Source organism: Sander vitreus, chromosome 3 (assembly GCF_031162955.1).
Source record: "Sander vitreus isolate 19-12246 chromosome 3, sanVit1, whole genome shotgun sequence".
Taxonomy (NCBI): domain Eukaryota; kingdom Metazoa; phylum Chordata; class Actinopteri; order Perciformes; family Percidae; genus Sander; species Sander vitreus.
Window position 1 is genome coordinate 7,791,127 of NC_135857.1, and position 21,194 is coordinate 7,812,320.

General features: G+C 41.1%; 1 protein-coding gene across 1 annotated transcript; it reads right to left on the reverse strand.

The window, feature by feature from the left end:
* Nucleotides 1–1,909: 1,909 nt before the first annotated feature.
* Nucleotides 1,910–17,641, reverse strand: wsb1 (WD repeat and SOCS box containing 1). The gene is made up of 9 exons (XM_078245840.1): nt 17,235–17,641; nt 14,660–14,828; nt 12,683–12,966; nt 12,090–12,221; nt 10,457–10,557; nt 6,445–6,617; nt 5,351–5,464; nt 4,163–4,270; nt 1,910–2,166 (listed from the first exon to the last, which is right to left on the reverse strand). The coding sequence occupies exons 1-9, from the start codon at nt 17,272–17,274 to the stop codon at nt 2,004–2,006; spliced, it is 1,284 nt and encodes a 427-aa protein (XP_078101966.1). The 5' UTR covers nt 17,275–17,641; the 3' UTR covers nt 1,910–2,003.
* Between the last annotated feature and the right edge of the window lie 3,553 nt (nt 17,642–21,194).

Sequence of the window (21,194 nt, forward strand, 5' to 3'; positions counted from 1 at the left end):
CTGACACACACACTCACACACACACAATGAAAATGATGTTCAAGGAACAGGAGATTCTAAGAATGTTAAAGGATCATTGTGGATCATCATGTGTATACATTTCTATCAAGAGGGAACGTGAGGGTTTTTAACGGCCCTCATGAGCTGGCCGAGGCTGGCAGCTGATTGGTCGGCAGCTTTTGATTACTTTCAGGGTTGCTGGAATCACTTACTGGCATTCCTACATGCTGTAAAAACTAGTGACAGGGAAGTAACACTTCCACAGTCTGAATCTGACCTGTAAAGAAATGTAACCTACCTTTTCTTTCAGGGCTTTAGCAGTAACACGTGTAGTTAGCCTATTTGCAGACATTTTCACATTTAGCAGAGATCAAAAAGACAAAAAAAACAAAAAAAAAACAAATGTTCAACAGAAGAAGTGGGTATAAATGACAAACAGGGAAAAAAAAAAAAAAAATAAAAAGTGTGAAACCATCAAACACTGGTCTCAAGGGTTTGTACTGGCAGGTATGACGCACGCACGCCATTTGTGACACCAGTTCGAGACATTTTTGGGTGGCCTGTGGGTGGGCTACACTGACATCACGTCAGGGTTGGACCAATTGCTGGTTTGCAATTTACCGAAACTGTGCGCTAGTGTAGCAGGCAGGTAGCACATATCAGTGTCTATTTTAGGAGGGGTTTAAATAGGTACCCTGTCGAGTTTACATTCAGTGTTTCTCACCACAACACACTGTGTGTATCCTTGTGGCCCGACGGATGTGTTGAACTCATTCCGTCCTCATAAATAAAAAGGCGATTTTAGACAATTTGGAGCCTGCATTGTTTACCTCCACTACCAATCTCATTTCCTGCCACAGGGTAGCTTTAAAAGAAAAAGGGTCTCTAAAAGGTCTAGTGTATAAACGGCAAAACCAACTACAACCTGTTTTGGTCGTTAGTCGAGTGTTCAGACGGGGTAGAGGTTTGAAAGCAGTCATACTGTAATCCAAATGAACAGAGATCATTTTAGTCAGTGTTCTGATTAGCAGTTCCCCCGACTGATACAGGATGTTTGAGGCCAATACCAATATTGATATTTGAGTTCAATCCAAATCCAATGATGATATACATCGGTTCACTCAATTTTGAACACAGTTTCCCAAAAAAAAAAAAAAATCATCTTTGCCATTTCTGTACTTAAATTTCTTGTTATTTACCAGCTGACCTATACAGCAATGCCAAATTATCTGCCTGAACCATTTCTCACTCGGCTCAGGACTGAAGAAGCTAGTAGCTAGAGCATTCTCACTGTGCCAGAGTCTGGTGTGTCCAAACAGCAGCAATTAAATTAAAACTAGCCAACATACTGTGTTGGATCACTGAATGGCAAATGTTGTCTCTGTATAGGAAATAAAAAATAAAAAAAACCTACTGCGAGTGTGCCATGGTGGTGTGAATACTGTTTCAGAGAAATGTTCAAACCTAAGAGAGAACGATAACGGCGTCATCTCGTTTTCCAACCACTTCCAAACAGAAACCCTGACATTAAGACCAAGCAACGCTGCCAAAGCTTCTCACATTAAGTGCAACAGCCATTTCAAGTCAAAAGAAAAGATGAAGGGTTTACTGAACCTGGTGGAGAACTGGAGCCAGCTGGAAAAGGCCTGAACACTTACAGGTTCCACACTGATGTGATGGAGGGGACGGGAGGCACCCGAAATAACCCGACCCTACAGGTGTACATCGCGCTCATTCACTAAAGTACTTACAAAAATAAATATTTACAAAAGCAACAGAATATCCTGCCGTGAGTGGAGGTGGTGGGGGTTTGAGCCCAGGTGGCTCTGTTTTTTGTTTTTTTTGGAAAACGTAACTCCGTTCCTCCTTTCCGGGTTGATTTTGTTTGTTCAACAAAGTTCTGTGTAAAACGGTTTTATTTTTCAGAAAATAATTCATTGTTTTTTTTTGTTTTGTTTTTTTCAGCCAGATGATGCTGCGACGGGAACAGTTGGTGCTGTGGGTTAGATGACTTTGTAGGTCAGGTAGTCGCGGAGCGGCGTGGGGATGGCCAGGGCCTCCACCTGCTGGGTGCTCATCACCCGGCGGAGGGACATCCTGCTCATGTGCTGCAGACTGCCAACGCTGCGAGGACACTCCCAGAAGCGCACAGCACCGTCACGATCCCTGCAACGGAAAGGAACAGAAGCGATAAATCAAACTGGGGGGGGAGGTGGAAGAACTTGGAATTAAATCACAGGACTGCACCGATGCAATAAAATGCGATTCCGGTGGAAATGTTCTAACCAAAACTAAAAACGGCTGAGAATGCATACAGTCGCAAGCTGAGAGAAGCATGGAGAACAGGGCCGTTCCATAGAGCAAGATTACAAAATAAGCCAGGCTTAACCCGGTTAGTCTGATTCATTTACAGTTAATTCACTTCAATAAAGCCAAGTCAACATAGGTCAAGCCCAGTTACTATGGTAACGTATGCTGGCAGGCGTAGACTGAGTTGTTGCTGAATCAGAGTTCCCCGGAACACTGACCTGATGGGAAAGCCACGATTTTAACACAAACATTTTAACGTGCTGCTATATTATTTGACTTTATTAACCACCATCAGTCAAGACATTTAGGGTTATAGAACATCTTATTAAAACAAATAAAGTGACTCAATTATACAATGATAAATGCTAACATATAGACCTACATTAGGGCTGCAGCTAACGATTATTTTCATTATGGATTATTTTCTGGATTGATGGATCGTTGATGGTCGTTTGAGCCACATTTTTCACCATTTTCTGACATTTTAGAGACCAAGAGGACGTCCTCAAATGTCCACAGCTCCACAAGATTCATTTTTGCAGTGCTGAAACGGGTTATGCTACATAAAATAAGTCAAATTATTCTACTTCGTGTAAGAATGCTCGATTCTGATTGGCTGGGAGGAGGGCATTAACAGGCAGGTTGCCTGCTGACTGAGCACAGCGTCATCAAATAGTAGATCAATACGCCGCTTGTATTTCTTTTTCCTATCACAGAAATTTCAAACATGAGGTCCATTGTAAAAATAAACCTCGTTTAAAAAAAGTTTCTAAAATGTGTCGGCATTCTATCGGAGGGTCAGTCGATACAGTTTCGCAAGCGAGATACAACGTAGCAACTAGGTTATTAAACTAACGTTAGCGATCAGATGCAGCCTTGTGTGGTTGCTATAGAAACTAATTAACGTTAGCTACAGTTGAGCGAATAAGAAAAAGCATCATTATTAAAGTATTTCAATTGTTTTATTATGTTGGCAAGCAAGAAGTAGAACAAACGGGATAATCACCTCAAGGCAGGGCAATAAACAGTTTGATATGCCCGGCTTGTGGAAGGTTAGCGCCCGAGACAAAGCCGCGGTAAGCCCTTCCATGACCCAAATAGAATAGCTGCATAATTAGATGTGTTGCAAAAAATGATATTTACCAGAAATGTAGTAGCTAAATCCATATTCCTCTGTCCTCTGTTTTTCCAACAGGAAACCACGTTTAAAATGTATTTGTTCGTTTACTGGTTAATAGCCTACATCACAACACTGTCCAGTGAGTGAACTCAGATGTGTTTAGTGGGTGTTCTTTTAATGAATTGTAGATCAACATTGATGAGTTTCAACCAGCTGTGCGGACTGCAGCGCAGACAATCCGCTACATGCAGCTGAACGGTTTAACGTAACCGTTTCTTCCAACGACAGCGCTCTCATTTCAGTTTAAAGCGTCAGACAGATTTACAAACCCACCGTAACTATCTTAAATAATTACATATATAGTTACAATAGTTACAATGTTGTTTTGTGAGGTTTGATTTCCTCATTACTATGTCAACCCGATGGAATGTTTCTCGAACGTCGTAGCTGTCCCTTCAACCATTGATTTGACCATCCATTTGATTTATGTTCAACCTCTCGGGCTGCTTAAGAACAAGAAGAACATGAGTCTGATTGCGTGAGCTTGAATTGACGTGTATTGAACCGCTTTAGACCTGACTGAAGTCAGGTGTTGGACTTTGATCGCCGCTTCTCTTCTCTTAGCTATATGTAACAGACCTCTGGTCAGAAGGCAGAAGTCAGTGAGGTGTGATTGAGGAAATATGACATGATCTGTGTGTGCGCGCGTCTGTACATGTGCAAAGGCCTTACCCAGCAGCAAGGACACTCCCTTCAGCGGAAAAGGCACAGCAGAGGCCATTGGACAGAGAGGCGATGGCCTGAGGAGCCCTTTCCTCGATGCTCCAGAAACGAACCAGCCTGAGCAGACAGAAAAACCACACAAGGACACTGCTGTCAGAATCCAAACTGCATGCAGGAAACCGGACTACTGTAAAACTGAAATACATAGCCTGAGTGTTTATTTGCTTCAATCACTGAACTCAACCGGCGTGGGAGAGGGGGCACATGGGACAGACCTGTTATGCCTTTCACCCAAAACTCTTGCTCAGCAAAGATGTGAAATACTATCACATTGTTTATTTAAACCAGTATGAACCCTAGAAAAATTAGGCTATCAAATGGATCTAGCTCTGAGGGAGGGAGGGAGGGAGGGGGAGAGAGAGAGAGAGAGAGAGAGAGAGAGAGAGAATGAATTATGACTGGCAGTGTTTTCCCTGAAATACATTGAGCCTTCAGTGGGAGGGCTCAATGAGTTTGATTTTTTGTCTCCACCCCCATTCTGTGGAGCTTCTTCCTGCCTCTCTTCATAACATATTTTCTGCCAACTATTCAGCCCTCCTCCAGCTAGCGGTCAGAGTGATTAATAGCTACCTTGTGACAGACCAGCATACAGTAGATCTGTGCTCATAAGTCCCACTAAGACTCATGACTCCCTGCAAGTCTTAAAAACAAACCGCAGCAAACAGTGACGCTTTTCTGCTGCGCTATGCTGTTGAAAAATCAGCCCACGTGTACAAATAAGCGTCGGAAAAGTACTTCAGTGTACCAAACTCCACTCAAGAGGCAGACAGCTAAACATGGGTTTGTCAAGGCTCGTACTGAAATATGTTTTGCAAACGGCGATCTTGTTAAACTACTGCTGAAATATTCATGCTGATACATCTAACCTCCTAGAATAGACACCCTGGGACACATAATATCCCAGAACAGGAAATATATACAGTATATATGTTGTTTATATCTTATTTCTTTATATAATGGTTTCTTAGGGTTTTTACTGTAGTTAACAATTTTCATTTTAAAAAGATCGCCCAACCCAGAGACCCAACACTAAACCAAGTAAAAACACAAATTGGACAATGGGATAGCTGTTTTATAAAAAGAGGCAATTTAAAAACAGACATATAACTTAAACTCCAATGTAATTCATTGACATACCTGTCATCAGTGATGCTGGCAATGTGGCGGCCGTCAGGGCAGAAGCTCACAGAGCGAACCCAGCGGTCATTTGCCCCTCCAGCAAAAATGGGTGATGGAGCAGGGAAGAGATGTCTGGAGAAAGTTCAAAGCAGGAGCTTAATAACAAGCATCAGCATCACAGCAACGTTTCCAGGTTAAAAATTAACGTTTCAAAATAGTGAGGCCCCTCTACCCTTTACAATTGTAAATGTATAACTTTTGACTGCGCGCACGCACCACTGTTAGATACAAGTTACATAGGCTCAGTTCAAAGAGCAAACTGGCCCAACATACTTATACAAATAAACAATACTCAAGCATGAAAGTAAACTCTTGTTTTTCCATGGTTTGTAACTGCATCTCAGGGTCTTCAATGGATGGAAAGATGGCATGACACACACACACACACACACACACACCCCCTGAGGTATGAACGCGCTAGAAAAAGATAGTAAGTGACCTTAAAGGTCCAATGTGTAGGAATTTCTCCCATCTAGCGTTGAGATCATATATCGCATTCAACTCTCTCGCGCCCACGCAGTTTCAAAGTACATATTACAGCTACGGTAGCCTTCACGCTTCAAAAAGCCGGTCTCTTGCTCTTTTCAATATCCTTCTTCTAGGCGAAGAAGAAGACTCCTATGTTTCCTTCTTCAAACTCGCCGGGGCCGGGAAGCTACGATACCTATTAGCAGCACCTGTGAGTTTAGCATGTGACAGCGAAAACGCAAAAGGCGGAGCAGTATGTCCTCTATGTCCCTTACCGGCTAACGTATTTCAAGATGGCGCATGAATATGGAGCGTCTGCCCCTGTTCATGCGAATGCAAACTTAAAATTTCAAGCCAAAAGGAATACTTGGAATTGATGGTGGCGGTAAATATTCATGAAGAAGGACGAGTTTGTGAACGGGCAACACAGATTTTGATAATGAACAACTAAACACGTTACACACTGGGCCTTTAAGTTCGGGTGTTTTTTTTCCTAAAATACGATACTCCACCATGGCCTGTGCGGTTAGGAATAAGACATTGCAGCAGCAAAACATCCTGCGTATTGGGTGTTATTTTCATACCCCAGCTCCAGCAGTATGGTGCCCTTTAGGTGGTCCCACACGATGACCCGGGTGTCGTAAGAGGCGGTGGCCAATAGCGCCCCATCCGGTGAAAAATCACAAGACACCACATCATTGTGGTGCCCCTCCAGCTTTCCCATCACGGTGTACTTATCCATGTTCCATAGGAACACCTGCAACGTGAAGGGAGGACTGTTATAGCCCCTGGAATTTCGTTGGGACGGAGTATAGATGTGCTATTTTACACTTCTTACTATATGCATGTAAAGATTTTTGAATTAAATTAAGAAACAGGAATTAAAACAGAATTAAAACAGAGTTACCCTGAAAGTATGCTCAGTGTCATTGTTATGCTTTGTAACCTTTAACCAGGCTGTACAGACAAAAGAGAACATGCTACACAAGCAGCAAGTCTATGTCAAAATGCAACACTAAAACTACATTGGCTATTATAATTAACATATTTATAACAGTATTAAACTACAAAATCATAATTTAAATGTATACATCTTTTAGTACATTATTAAATATATGAAGTTAAAACTTCTATTATTTTAACAAAGGAGGTCTATACAAAAAAGAGAAAATAAAAACAAGTAGTAACTTAAGGTAACATAAAGTTACTCCACTGGTTCCCCTGTCACAGTTTTAGTTCACTGTGTTTACAATAGGCTCCCACCTCCGGCAGAAGCCTATGAAGAGAGAGAGATACTGCAAGAGAAAAGAATATTTTATGGCCAAAGGGTTGATACCTCTGGCAAAATATATATACACACACACACACACACACACACACACGTAAATGTCTGTGGAGGCCTTCTGCTTTTAACAGTCAGCCATGGTCAGAATTTGTACTAATAATATCCAGTTTTGCTCCAGTTTTATAACTTCTGCACTTTGTCACTCTTTGATTGTTAAAAATCTTGCTTTTAAGTGCTGAAAACGCAAGTTAATGCAGTTAATGATCTACATTAAAATCACAACAGTCACATGCAGATTAATGGTTCAGGTTCTTGTTGGATTTCTTGATTTTTATATTTCAATTTTATTTATAGTGGCACATCAGAAGTTATCTCAGGACACACTATAGCAGGTCTAGACCACACTATAATTTATAGAGACCCAACAATTTCCAAGAAGTCACACCACATTTGTTTGCTGATGGAGAAATGTGGATGAAAAGCAGGATAATTTATTGCGGTTCCACTGTTGCTGCCAACAGCAGTAACACTCACTCACAAGACAGGAGAACTGCAGTTGAAAAAGTTGCCACATAACTGGCAAACTTATTTTGCTCAACAACGGGTTTGTTCTTTTGTAAGATTTAAGGCAACAGCTGATATTTGTAGGATATAAGTGCTCTGCAAAGGCACAAAAATATTTCCATTTAAAACCTAAACTAGTCTGAAACCTGCACAATAATTCCATTACAACGGGGGTTGGACAGTAAAGGGAGAGGGCAGGTTGTTTGTTTAACTGTTGTGGCTGGCTGAACTTTTTATATGTTCTGCCATTAGCAGCATTCCAATGCTACACTGTGTGCTACTACGGAAACATTTATACTGTCAGTGAGAGAAATCCTAGTAACAAAAGAAAAGCTAGCGTGTGCAGACAGTGGACAAAGCTATTCAAGGATGGGGAGTGGGGGTGGGGGGAGTGGGTTTGGGAGATAGGTGGGGGGTGAGGTGGGGATAGAGGGAGTATTTAATAACCACTTTGACAGTTTTAAACTGAAATTAAAATGAATAGAGGAACTGCAACAGCAGAGGTAGACAGACACGGAGCAGCACCTACGTACAGATCGGCGCCAGGCTGCCCCTGGCCAGGGCTTTGGGCATTGTGCAATGTGCGTCCCTGGTTTACACCGGCTGCTCAAAATGTCAGCGCGGCGCTCCCTTCAAAACCAATCACACACTGAGCTCTGCCACCACCTGTGACAGGGAGAGCAAGACACACACTGTAGGGACACACACACAGCCTAACAAAGACACCACCATGTTTACCATTAGAACCATGTTCAGATTGATCTAGAGCTGCAACATTGTAGATAAGGTGAACTAACGGTGGCCAGTTTATGGAATCAATATCCGGAAACATGTCCGTAGAAGCGTTGCAGAAATTTGGGACGTCAATTCAACATGACATAAAAGAAAGGAAATGAGTTTGTTTTTTTCTTTTTTTAATCTGACATTTGATAAATATACAAGATTTACATGAGGTCAGAATTGTTTCAGTGATTCAGTGTTTGAGTCACTTAAAAAAAATATTTTTAAGATTCCCCTGCTGTAATGATTAAAGGTACAATATGTAACATTTCTGCATTAAAATGTCTAAAAACAACTGTGTTATATATTTTGTTGAGTTGTGTACTACACTATCCTAAATGTTTCCAACAACGTTCAAACCCAGAGAAATCTGTTATTTTATTTTAATGACACGGGACGTTTCATTTAGTCGCCCATCAGTGGCGTCATATAACCTTTGACCCCTCTAGTTACTCTAACTTCCATCAAAACACGGGAACCCAGATGATACGTTCGAGAGGAATCGTAAATCATACATACGTCACAGAAAGAATAATACTCAGTAACCGTAATACAGCTTGCTTTCTGCCACACAGCATCATTTTGTCACTGATTACATGCCACTTACAACACAGCAATACAGCAGAGATCTTATTTATTGATAGATTTCAATATTGATTGATCCAGCTTAACGTTATATGCTACGTTGACACGTAACGTTAGCATTAGCTGATGCTAATGCTTGGTGGGGAACTTTAACGTTATAAGGTTACAACATTGTTCAACACGTTCATGAACTTATTATACAATTAAGTATAATTGTTTTGATCAAGGTAAGGTTAACGTTAAACAACACTGGGCTAACCTAGTTGGGATGAAAGTGGACAACAGCCCTGGGGACACGACATATCCACAATTAGCCAGCAGCCAGCCACTATTATTAACTTACAGCAAACAGAACCCAGCCAGCACAAACTCCAGCGCCGGGTGATAACGATGCTAACGGCAGAAAGTGTTATGTTCCGTCGGGGAAACGGACCATTTCGCCGCAGGCATCCGAGTCTGGCTGGCCGCGGCGTTGTGCTGAAATTCTGCCCCCTTTAGCGGTCTTCTGTACAGTTACGTTTGACCCACAAATGGTAGGCAGAGTCCGAAAGCAACACCCGGCAGCCATCCTATTGATGTAGGAAATCGGCTGGTATCTCCGGTGCGGCGATACTCGGTGGCCAGCCCCGAAGGTACCCGGCAGCCAGTCCCAGTTGCAGAAAACATCCAAAAAGTCACACTGACGTGAAATATATCTTGATAGTGTGGTTTTAGCTGCTGGCTAATGTTCGCTTGCTAACTGGTCAACTAACTAGCTAGCTAGCTATCACAAATCAAATCAAGAAAATGTAATTATGTGTGGGAAACTGCAGCTATATTTTATCAGAATGACAAGAATAAAACGTTACTAATCGTAACGTGGATAAAACTATAATGGATAAACCCATCCATGAACAGATATACTTTAATCGGCAATTGTGTTACACAATGAAAACTAAAACTCCCATAATGCCACTTCACGATGTCATCAAAAGTCCGTGTTTATATCCATTGTTTTGATTGCGAGACCCCTAGCAGCAGAAAATTACATATTGTACATTTAAAAAATTTAGTTTTAGTTTGAGGTATCTGAACTATATACTAAAACAAGATGACTTCAGCTATATAACAATAATAAAAACAGTTGTCTACTCTGCATGCACACTTCAGAACACCAAAAGCCTGTTCTTTTCCACTGCAAACAAAACCAAACCAAATCTAGAAGCAGGAGGCACAACTTATCAGGACACTGAGCACAGTTTGTTCTAAGATGGAACTGGGAGGGCAGGGCAGATTTCAGGTTTTCAATTTTAAGTTGATTGAGCATAACTGATCACAAGCAATTCAACAAAGTTTAGCTAGCAATCCCATGAAAATTAGTAAAAAGGAACTTGTGTACGTACTGCTTTGCCTGCGCCAACTGAGCACAGGATGGACGAGTCAGGGGAGAAGGCGCTGCAGTACACCCAGTTCTGATGCCCCCGCAGAACCTTCACCATGTTACCTACAAGGCACAAACATCATCGCATTATGGCATTTTTAGTACCTTTATTTGACGCCAGACAATATAGAGTAGAGGCAGACAAAAACACGTGGAGAGAGGGGTGTTAGCATAGCCAACAAAGTAGTCTATATCGACGACGTTCCACGTCCACGATTGTTCCGGTGCCGCCAGAAATTCCACCGGATGTCCGTCACTTTCCGCTTTCTTAGTGTTGGCGTTCTAAACTGCGGTGGATTTATGAGGACTATGGTTACCTGCTCCTCAGATCTCTGCAGGGTAAATCCAGACAGCTAGCTAGACTATCTGACCAACCTGAGTTTAAAGACTAAAACCACTTTTGAACGTCCACGGTCCACCAAAAGTAGTTCCTTCACGAGACCATTTGCAGAGGCACAGCCATTGTGTCTGGAGCTTGTGATAGGTTCAAAGAAATGCCAATAAAGCAGAGCACATTTCTCTCCCATCCAGGAATGCTGTGTGGACTTGCCAGACCCTCCTCCACAGCGCTGCGGAGGAAGGTCTGGCAACGCGAGACTACCAACAAAGTGACGCAGTGGCCATGTGGTATGTACTTAAATCGTTTAGCCATCAGGATGGTCTCATAGCACCTAGGTACATAGTACCTTATTTAGATTTATTACATTTCCCACCATACCATTCTTGGGGTCTGTACTACAAAGGATAAAGCTGGACAAATTCGGGTGTTTTTTTTATTTTATTCAAATTTTCTTTTTGCCAACAACTTCCATTAAAAGAATTGGATCTACTGCACAGCACTTACTTAAAAAGAAAATATGGCTTAAAGCTGGTTCTCCTGTTACTCCCTCTTTTTCCTTACAAACTATAGTTAGTAAAAGGCTGATTTTTTTTAACTTCCAGCAAACTTCACGGAGAACAAAACAGCATCATCCAACTGTTTTAATTGAATATTCTATGGTCCAGCTCAGCTAAAAACATGTTAGCGTGTCGTTCACTACCGAGCCCGTTTGTAGCCGCTACCGACACCGTTATATTCGCTTCACCTGGTCAACTGACTAGAAGTTAAGATAACACACTCGACTGTCCTGCTGTTACAGATGTGAACTAACACAGACAGTTGCCTCGTTCATGGACTCACAGGAGTGCGTCGCTGAATGAATATAGAGGAAAAATGTTCTGGCTGGGGACCCGCCAGACCGGTAGAATTACAGGAGAAACTCTACATGTGTGTGAACTTTTTGTCATAATTAGCGTTGCGGTATGGCCAAAAATGTGTTATGTGAGGTCAGAGTTGATCATTGGACGTTGAAGAAATATCACATTGACGAGATTGGGACAGACGGGCGGACGACCTGGAAAAATAATGCCGCCGGCCACAGCTATTGCTGGTGCCGAGTCATGAGGAAATAAAGACTGCCAATACACCAGGCTTTAACTCGCCTACTTTTCTAAACTAGTCTTACAATTCAGAGGGCTGGTATTTCCCCTGTTCTTTGAGCTGAAGAAACAGAAGGTCACAATTATTAAAGAAAGAAAAGAACAGCTCTACATACCATCATCTTTAAGGTCCCACACACGGAGGGTCTTATCTCTGGATGCAGAGACTAGCACAAGACTGCCATCAGGAGCAAAGGTCAAGTCTCGCACTACATCAGTATGGTCCATCAAATTCAGCAACAGTTTTCCTGCAGCAAGACATGGTAAGATTGAGTCGGTTTACTTAAAATACCTACCGATAGGGGTATGACGAGACGTGACACTATTTTAAAGAAAACTTCAATTAAGAAATATGACTGGAGAAATAGTCTTTACTCACCAAGGTTACAACATAACCAAGCGTTTCATTGCAGCAGTAAACAAGAACGTAGGCTGCTCTTGTATTGATTTCAAAATGGAAAATGCACTGGACCACATGCAGCGTATGTAGATATATGACTGCCACGAAGGCAATAACTATATTTGCTAGTTGCATCTCCAGCTGTAAACATACAGCGTGTTTGGGCTGCTGGTGTCTGGTGATTGGTTGACAGTGAAAATGAGCTATCATAAACTCTGTTCTCTTTCCTAATCTAATTACCTATTTAGATGACCAACTAATGAAGCTGAAGTAGAAAACCACTTTTAATTAACAGAAATGTGTCCTCACCAGTGTAAACATCCCAGATCTTGATGCGACCATTGTTGAGGCCTGTTGCCAGAAGCAGCTGGTCCTGACCGAACCTGAAGCGGTGCCACTCGATGTTAACACAGCGGCTCTGCTTCTCCGGCACCGAGGAGCCAAAGGCCAGGCCCCAGACGGTGTCACCGCAGTCGATGGTGTGTTCGCGGGGCTCGTCGGCAGCTGGGACTACCTGGCCTCCGCTGCTGTTCTGACGAGACAAACAACCCGGGCTCGAGGCATTGGTGGACTCTCCAGCTTTGCCCACAGAACTACAGCAACAGAGAAAGATACAAGAGATTAACGAGAGACAAAAGTACTGAGCGCTAACCACAGCGCTTTCTATCTAGTCTCCAGCACAGACGCACGTCAAAACTGTTAGCAGGCAGGACCCCGCAGCATAGCTCAGTGTGGCTATCCCCTGGTGTGAGGGTGTAGTGGAAACTAATGTAATCACAGTTTGCTTGCAATGACGTGGCTCAGGTGGACCGACCCAGGCTCCTGGAAAATGTATTTTAACAGAGGTACTAGTCAGCTCTGAAGTTTAGTGTTTTTTTGCCACTGCAGGAAAAAAACATGGCAACAGCCTGCCGTTCTGGAACAACAAGCACTTGGTTTACAGTAATTTTTAAAGTGTGGCAGGCTCTGAGAGTCACAAGGCCCTATTGAGTGGAAAAAGAGCCTGTTATGCAGAAAGGGAGCTGATAATACAAGCCACATGTCCTTGGCACTGAGGAGCACCTCTTTATGTCCGTTCTGCTTTCTGTGTTAGGCGCTGAGGGAAACTGAGGGCCAGTAAACTGCTAGATTGTTCCATTAACACATCGATTTGCATCAACATATCATGACGTGATTTCATGCATTGTAACTACAGATTTGACTGTATTAACAAGAGGAACAAGAAGAACAACCAAGTTCAGTTTCCTTTTAATCCAAAAAGCAACATATTTTTGTGTTAAGTCTTTTTAATATATATTCCATTGGTGTTTTATTTATTTTTTTACTTGCTCATTTTACTGTTTGGGTCTTATTTTACTAATTGTATCATGTGAAGCACTTTGTGACTCTGTCTGTGAATGGCACTATACCAAATAAATGTATTATTATTATTTTTAACCAGGCAATGCACAGGGTCTATTCCGCAATGTGTTCCAGGCAAACCAAATCGCCCAAGAGGTTTGATGCGGGGAGATTATATATATATATATATATATATATATATATATATATATATATATATATATATATATATATATATATATATGCTTTACAAAGTGTCGTGGACAAAGCAAGCTTACGTAATTTGAGAATATTATGCTTACACCCGTGGTTCCCAAATTTTTTCTGTAGGGCCCCCCTTTTGTAGATAAACATTTTCAAATATTACATGGACGACACATAAAATAAGTAGTTCTGTCAAACGATTAAAATATTTAAATCGCGATCAATCGCATTAATGTCACAGTTAACTCGCAATTAATCACACATTTTTATCTATTCTAAAGGGTCCCTAGATTTCTTTTTGTCCCATTATTTTTTCTCATTTTAATGCTCGTATCAACATGGAAAAGTGGATCGGCTTGCTTTGTGCCTTTGTCGCCTGGCTTTGACGAGGGGACGGAGAATTGGCATCAGCTGTGTGCTTGGGCATCAAGTGGTATTTCAGACTGGACGTGCTGCGATGATAGCTCAGATCCGGTGTGGTGTTGTAGTTTGGGGGAAAAAAAACTACAAAGTTTTCTATGCCAAAAAGAACGTTAATCTCACGATAAAAAAATTACGCCGTTAAAATGGGTTTGTGTTAACGCCGTTAATAACACGTTTAACTGACAGCACTAAAAATAAGTAGTCTCAACTAAAATACAACAGTCAGAGCCTCGAGAGGATTCCCACACGCGGATTCTGTTTTACAATTGAAGGGTTTCAAGTTTCAAGGGTTGAGTGAAAGTTTCAAATGATACTTACAAGCTCTTCAGACATTTTGTCAAGGGAATGAGCCTGACAATGCGATGCCCCTGAGACCAAGCAAAGTAGGAACCATTGGGTGCAAAAGCTACTGTCCAAGCCTCGCGCCCACACTTCTGGTCGAAGGGAGCAACAGGCACCAGGAGTTCACCAATGAACTTTGCCTTACCTGGAAAAACAAACAGATAACACTGTTACTTCAGCTACCCGCATGGATAGGATCACTTTAGACATTACAGGTTCTCTGCTTACTCAGGCCAACCCACAGACATTCCAATCATCCCAAAGTCACCTCTTCACTCACAGGCCTGAGTGGGTTTGTCACTGACGCAGGTATCTGATTGGGTAACTGTGCTAACCAAACCATTGGTACAAAAACAGCAGGTGGGAAACTTTGCAAGATAAATAAGTGAAATGCTCTGTAATAAAACGAATTGAAGTTGTCTGAAGTACTCAAATGCATGTGGGTTTTTAATGGAGAAACAGTCTGCGAATTAAACCAATAGGGAAATACTCGTATCCACATTTTGATCCATACCTTGCCTAGTCAATTTGTATAGAATGTTCATTTTAGCTGCCCCAGTTTGTAGATGCTAGTTAGATGGCACCAAAATTTGGCCTAATCATAACTGGCCTGACGACCCAAAGGCCAAGGTTTTGTTTCCAGATTTGTGTGGCGACTTATGATGGGGGGGTCTGGGGGCCCATCCCCAGAAAATCTTGATCATTAAACACTTCATTTCCTGCATTAATGGCGAATTTTTAGGCACCTATATCTACCTTTTTTTCGCATCAATTTATGATGAATTTATTCACCTCAATGATACATCAATTCATTTTAATGAATTAATAAAGCCGTGGACTGTAATATTTCACGTGTTTGAGCAACATTTCTGCTCATGTTCAAAACTTTGTGCACATTCAAAATATATCCCATCTGTGTTCTGAGATTTGGAGGAGTCGTGATATCTGGTGAAGAATAACGTTTAGACGCAGATCTGTTTTGCTGTTACCCACCGAATAATGACATAGGTACATTACATAGCAGTAATTTCTTATTTAGCGCAAGGCATCACATTTTCACGGCATGATCCCTGAAGTCAGTTCTAGATCAGAGCCTGAAGTAGCCTACAAGAACCTGCTAAAGAGAGACTTCTGTAATGTCAATACAATAAAAATGGACCTACATAACGGAGTTCGTTCACTGCTGGCCACAAGTTAGCAATCAAACACAACAAAGGCTTGAATGGCGTTTTGAGCTAACGTTAGCAATCAAACAATCATAGATAGCTAAAACGTTTTTGAAATGATTCCCATCTTCTGTTATTGTTTGCAATGAGAAAAGTTTATTATTATATGGATTTCACATTGCAGCCGGATCCGGATCCCTTGGCGTTATGCCGTAAACCGTTTAAATCTGAGCATGCGCAACTCACATCTGCACTCGACTCACATCGGGTAGTGACCGTCCTCTTCATACATCCATGGTAGTGACAGAGAGAGTGGACACTAAGCGACGCTTAGTGTCTTCAGAGCTCCGTGTGTTTGAATCTGAACCATAAACTGGAAGCGTCACGTCAAAGGAACTTCAAACTAAAATCATTATTGCGCTCCTAAATTTTGTATTGATGGCATCAATGTATTAGACTGATTTGGCTACGATTCCTCCGAAAATTACACCTTTCACAGCTTTCCTCAGACGGTTGCTACGTGATAGCAACAAATACGGCATGATGGTCGGACCCCGCACGTAGCTGCCCGTTCTATTCGCCTCGGAAAAATAAACTGGACAAAGTAGTTCTACAAAAAAAAAACAGAAAAAGTAAGAACTGCGAGTGCCTTGGAAAATACTTGTTTTCTTAATTTGCATGTGCCATTCTGGTTTTTTATTTTATTATTATATTATACTTGTTTTTGTAAACAAATAAAATAAAAATAAGAGAGAGAGAAAGAAAGCGAGAGATCCGGGGCTAACGCCCAGGCCTAACGACGCCTCTGGTTATATACAGTAACGTTATAGACATGCAAAGCGTTGCGTGTGGGCACGCACGCACGCACCGTCTCGGTGGGGTGTGTGTGTGTGTGTGTGTGTGTGAGTGCATGGGGGAGGGACGGGTCTGAGATGAGGTTTCAAACAGCGATAAGCGAGAAGAGTGAAAACATAACAAACTGTAGTAACGTTATTGTAGTAAACCAAGCAATGCACTCTCGGTTAAATTAGACATAACGTTAGTTGTGCATAACGTTAACGTTACAGACAAGAAGTGAGCTAGCTGTAATGTTTACGTTAGCTAAAACGCAGAGCACAAGACAACACACAACATGCACTGATTTAATAGCATCTTAGCTCCTGTGCTGTAAGAATAGGTAAACAATGCTCACTACAGCCCACAACGGTGTAACGTTATTGTACTGGAAGACTATTTAACTAAGCTTACGTTAGCTGGTATAACGTTACGTACAACGCTACTAGCGTTAACCCTTTTAGTTTTATGTGACTAACATTATGTATAATTTGTCAGGCTACAACTGACCGTTGAGAAATTATAAATGTAAAGTTAGCATTTGTACTTACCTATATCATTTTGGTTTATAGAGTCTGGGAAGCTTGCCATCTAAATAAGGGCACAGACCTAAGAGAAAAGCCAAGCACGGACTGTAAAACAAAGATATCTGAAGGAAATATGGAAGTGGGTCGGAATTCGGCGGCGGCTTTTCCTCTTCCGCTGTCTACCAACGTCCGTTGAATTCCTCCGTCAAGCGTAACGTTAACGTCCCTGGTAAAAATTAAAGTCGTCGTTCGGCCTGTGCAAAGGTCTTGTTTTCCTTCCTCGACAACACGCTTTATTTTCACTGTTCAAATCTATAATGCTCGGGTGTTAACACTCAGATTTTAAAAAAAAAAACAGTTTAACACGTAATTAGAGCTTCCGCTTCTGTTGATGTCAGTACGATCCCCGTCAGTACAATGGCTTCTACTGGTGGGATGGTAAGCTATTTTCATCGAAAGGAGGAGTGACCATAAACAGTGGGAGGGTTACGTTGTACGTCAGCACAGTTGCCATGGTAATACTATTAACGCCTCCCACAGTACTGCTGTCCGTTTCTTTCTCCTTCTTCCTTTGAGTCAAATGTTAAATATTTGAAAAGCAAAACGGCTTTAAACTTCTTTCATTTTGGGCATGGCTTATCAGAGGCAACAGAGTCCAAGAAGTTTGACTTTATAAAAAAACATCACTAATAACTTGTTACACAACTGCGGGGAGAAACAACCACGTCTCATCTTCATCTTCTTCAGAACCAAAGTTGTTGAGCCAGAAGTGGAGTTCACTGAAAAGAATTTCAAATCCAACCCTTGCAAAATGTTTTCTTCCCATTTGGCATTTCAATGATGATGGGTGTCAAACTCAAACTCAAACTTCACTACGGGCCACAATGGAAATGAGAATCACATCAAGGGCCAGACGTGTAGAGTTTATTCACATGCTTTTATTTAACCGAAAAAGTCTAATATCTTTGACTGTATTACTGCTTGTCTCATATAGTCTTCTCACTTACAGTTTGGTCGACATAAAGTCCTAAAAAAAAAAAAAAAAAATCCAACAAAGACGTTTCTTAAGCCATCATAGAATTTAGAAAATCAAGCAAAACAATGATTTCATTTTTAATAGCAGGCTACCACACAGACGACTCCCAGCAACCTGTGTCACAGCCTGAATATGAAAACTCTGCTTCTGGGGGAATTGCTGCGTCTCAAAGTCATCAAATCGGCCTAAATCTGCTTTGAGTGTGGCGTAATTAAAGTGTGAAAAACACGTTCCTGTCTTTTTGGTTTGGCGCACTACTAGGGGGGAGTTTGACACGTGACTTACAGCAACACATGGAGATGATCGCCATACAACGTGGGCTGGCCAGTGTCTGGCCCAGGATGTGGTTTCTGCTCTGTGGATATGACATACATTCTTACCAGATCATATACACCGGAAAGTTCCTGTGCATTGGTGACCTTATGTTGATGACTCAGCTGCTCAGCACTCAGTAGAAATTCAGTCATGTTTGCTGAGCGGCTTAAATGATTCACTTGAGCAAATCAGAATGTGTGTATGCATACCGTAAAGAGACATCTCCCCCCCCACCCCACATCATCTTACACTATTCAAACAGTCCAGCACTTCCCTGAGGAGAAGACATCAACATGTTTGCTAAAAAGAAGAATCAAACATCAATCCACTTACACATCACAGCAAAAAGCAGACAACAAACATTGTCCAAAACAATCTGGAAGCCAGCTCATTAAGAGACATTTCAATACAACAATTGGAGTACCAAAGAGCCTGACATCAGTGGGATTCTGATACGTTTTTTTCTACTTTTTCGACAATTTTTCCTATGTTTTTGTTACTTTTTTCCAATACAAGCAGAATAAAGTAACACCCTTGCATGGACTAAAAACAAAAGCCAGCCATCCGTTCTGCTTCCTGGGACTCATGTTGACTGGCTCCTGTCTGAGTAGGAGATTCTCTTTCTTTCGAACAAATTACTTTTGTCTTCCATTTAAACTAATCAATTTAAAATGGCTGCCCTCACTAGTGCAGTCTGATGTCTTCGACGTCTATCTTTTAACCCTTGTGTTGTCTGTCCGTCAACCCACGCAGTTTGTTGTCCTCCCAGGTTAACCCCTTTTTGTAGACACTTTACTTCATGGTTTCTGTCAGGTGGTTTTCTGCGCTTGTTTTCACCACTACAACTTATTACCACTAGTTTTACACTTTTTAAATTCATGGCCAATAAACCTAATGTATAGGAAATTTTACCTCATTTTGAGTAAAAAAAAAAGAAGCTGAAATTATGAATTATTACGACAAATAGTTATGGTTGAGTGGATAATTACAGACCGTCCAAGTTTAGTCAGACACTGTTTAGAAACCATTTCAATGTCTTTTCAAATGCTACAAAAGTCAATAAAACACCCAAAATTCTATAAAAAGTAGAGATCTGATCCTTGATTTTCTTTGTGAACAGCGTTGTATAGAACCATCCGTGTTTTTTTTTTTTTTTTAGGTAATTTGCTTTAAAGAAACCCAAATTTCTGATGTAGAAACTTTGAAAACGGGTCAAATTAAGATCCGTCATGCAAATCCAATCCCCCAAAAAAGCCACTAAAGTTAAATCAGTTTAAAATGAATTCATTTCACTTTTGACATGAGGGTCAACTGGCAGAGTTGTCCTTTGAAATGTAACGTTCAGATAGGCTGGTGTAATGAGAAATGAGACAAAGCACACAGTCAAGTCCTTTTGATTGGATCATTTCAGGGATTGGTCACTTAAGGAAACACTGCTCCTCCCTACACATATAACACCTGACCCTGATGACCTTTCAGCCCAGCTACATAACTACTACTACTAATCAGTGGGTTTGCATGTTTCAGCCCATTTATTAAAGCTGCATTCATTTCTTGACCACAAAAGTGACATATAATCTCATAGTTATGAGAAACATGTAAGCAAACAACTGACACATCCAGCAGTCGTGTTTGGGTCTACCTGAACTCCAATATTCTCCCTTTCAGCTGTGTTGGTCTCCAACTCCTAAGAAACATACTCTGTCTGTTTATGTGCTAAAGGCTCCACTACGTTCCCCAGCTAGTCTCTAACTGTGTCGGTGTGGTTTGGTGCTGGGCGGAAGTCAACAGTGGCTTTATCAGAGCTTTTTACTGAAAACAGCTGCTCAACAATGTGCACAATGAGCTAAAAAAAAAAAAAAGACTAAAAAAGGTCAATGAGCGGAGGTGCCCTGCAGAGTTGGTGATAAGCAGCGGTGGAAGAAGTATTCAGATCCTTTAGTTAAGTAAAAGTACTTATACCACACTGTAAAAATACTCCGTTACAAGTAAAAGTCCTGTATTGATAAGTGTTACTAAAGTAAGTACCATTAGGAAAATGTACTTCAAATATTAAAAGTCAAAGTACTTGATGCAGAGAAATCCTCCCATTTTAGAAAGTGTAAATGATCCAAACAGTTGTGTTTAATGGTCTAATCATCTCAGCTGGACTTGTAGGCGGTTATATTGTTGGCTAGTTTAATTTATAATAAAACAGATTTGATAAACTACATGTGTTTTCTGTACAAAAATCATAATGTGCAAATGTGTAAAGCTGTCAGATGAATGTAATGGAGTAGAAAGTTCAATATCTCTCTCTGAAATGTAGCGGAGAAGTAGAAAGTGGCATGAAAAGAAAAGACTCAAGTACCTCAACATTTGGACTGAAGTACAGTACTGAAGTAAATGTACTTAGTACTTAGCTAGCAAGTGTCATTTGAACATTGTTTATATAAAAATATTGATAGAGCTTTAAAAGTATCATCATGAATACATGACTTATAGTAAATGGTCTAAAACATGCATCAACACTGCAATGGCCCTTATTTAAAATCATGTCAGACATCCAAACCTTGCTCATCACTAAATAAGCAAAGAGCACATTTAAGTAGTTTAATCAAAAGGGGATAGATAACACAAAATTGAGGAAAAAT

What these genes read in the sequence shown, in the direction of transcription:
- wsb1 (XM_078245840.1), bottom strand. Translation starts at nt 17,274, where the DNA reads ATGGCAAGCTTCCCAGACTCTATAAACCAAAATGATATAG. An exon ending in TATAAACCAAAATGATATAG is followed by an intron (nt 14,829 to 17,234) that starts GTAAGTACAAAT and finishes TTGTTTTTCCAG; the next exon opens with GTAAGGCAAAGTTCATTGGT. An exon ending in CAGTTGGCGCAGGCAAAGCA is followed by an intron (nt 6,618 to 10,456) that starts GTACGTACACAA and finishes TTCACGTTGCAG; the next exon opens with GTGTTCCTATGGAACATGGA.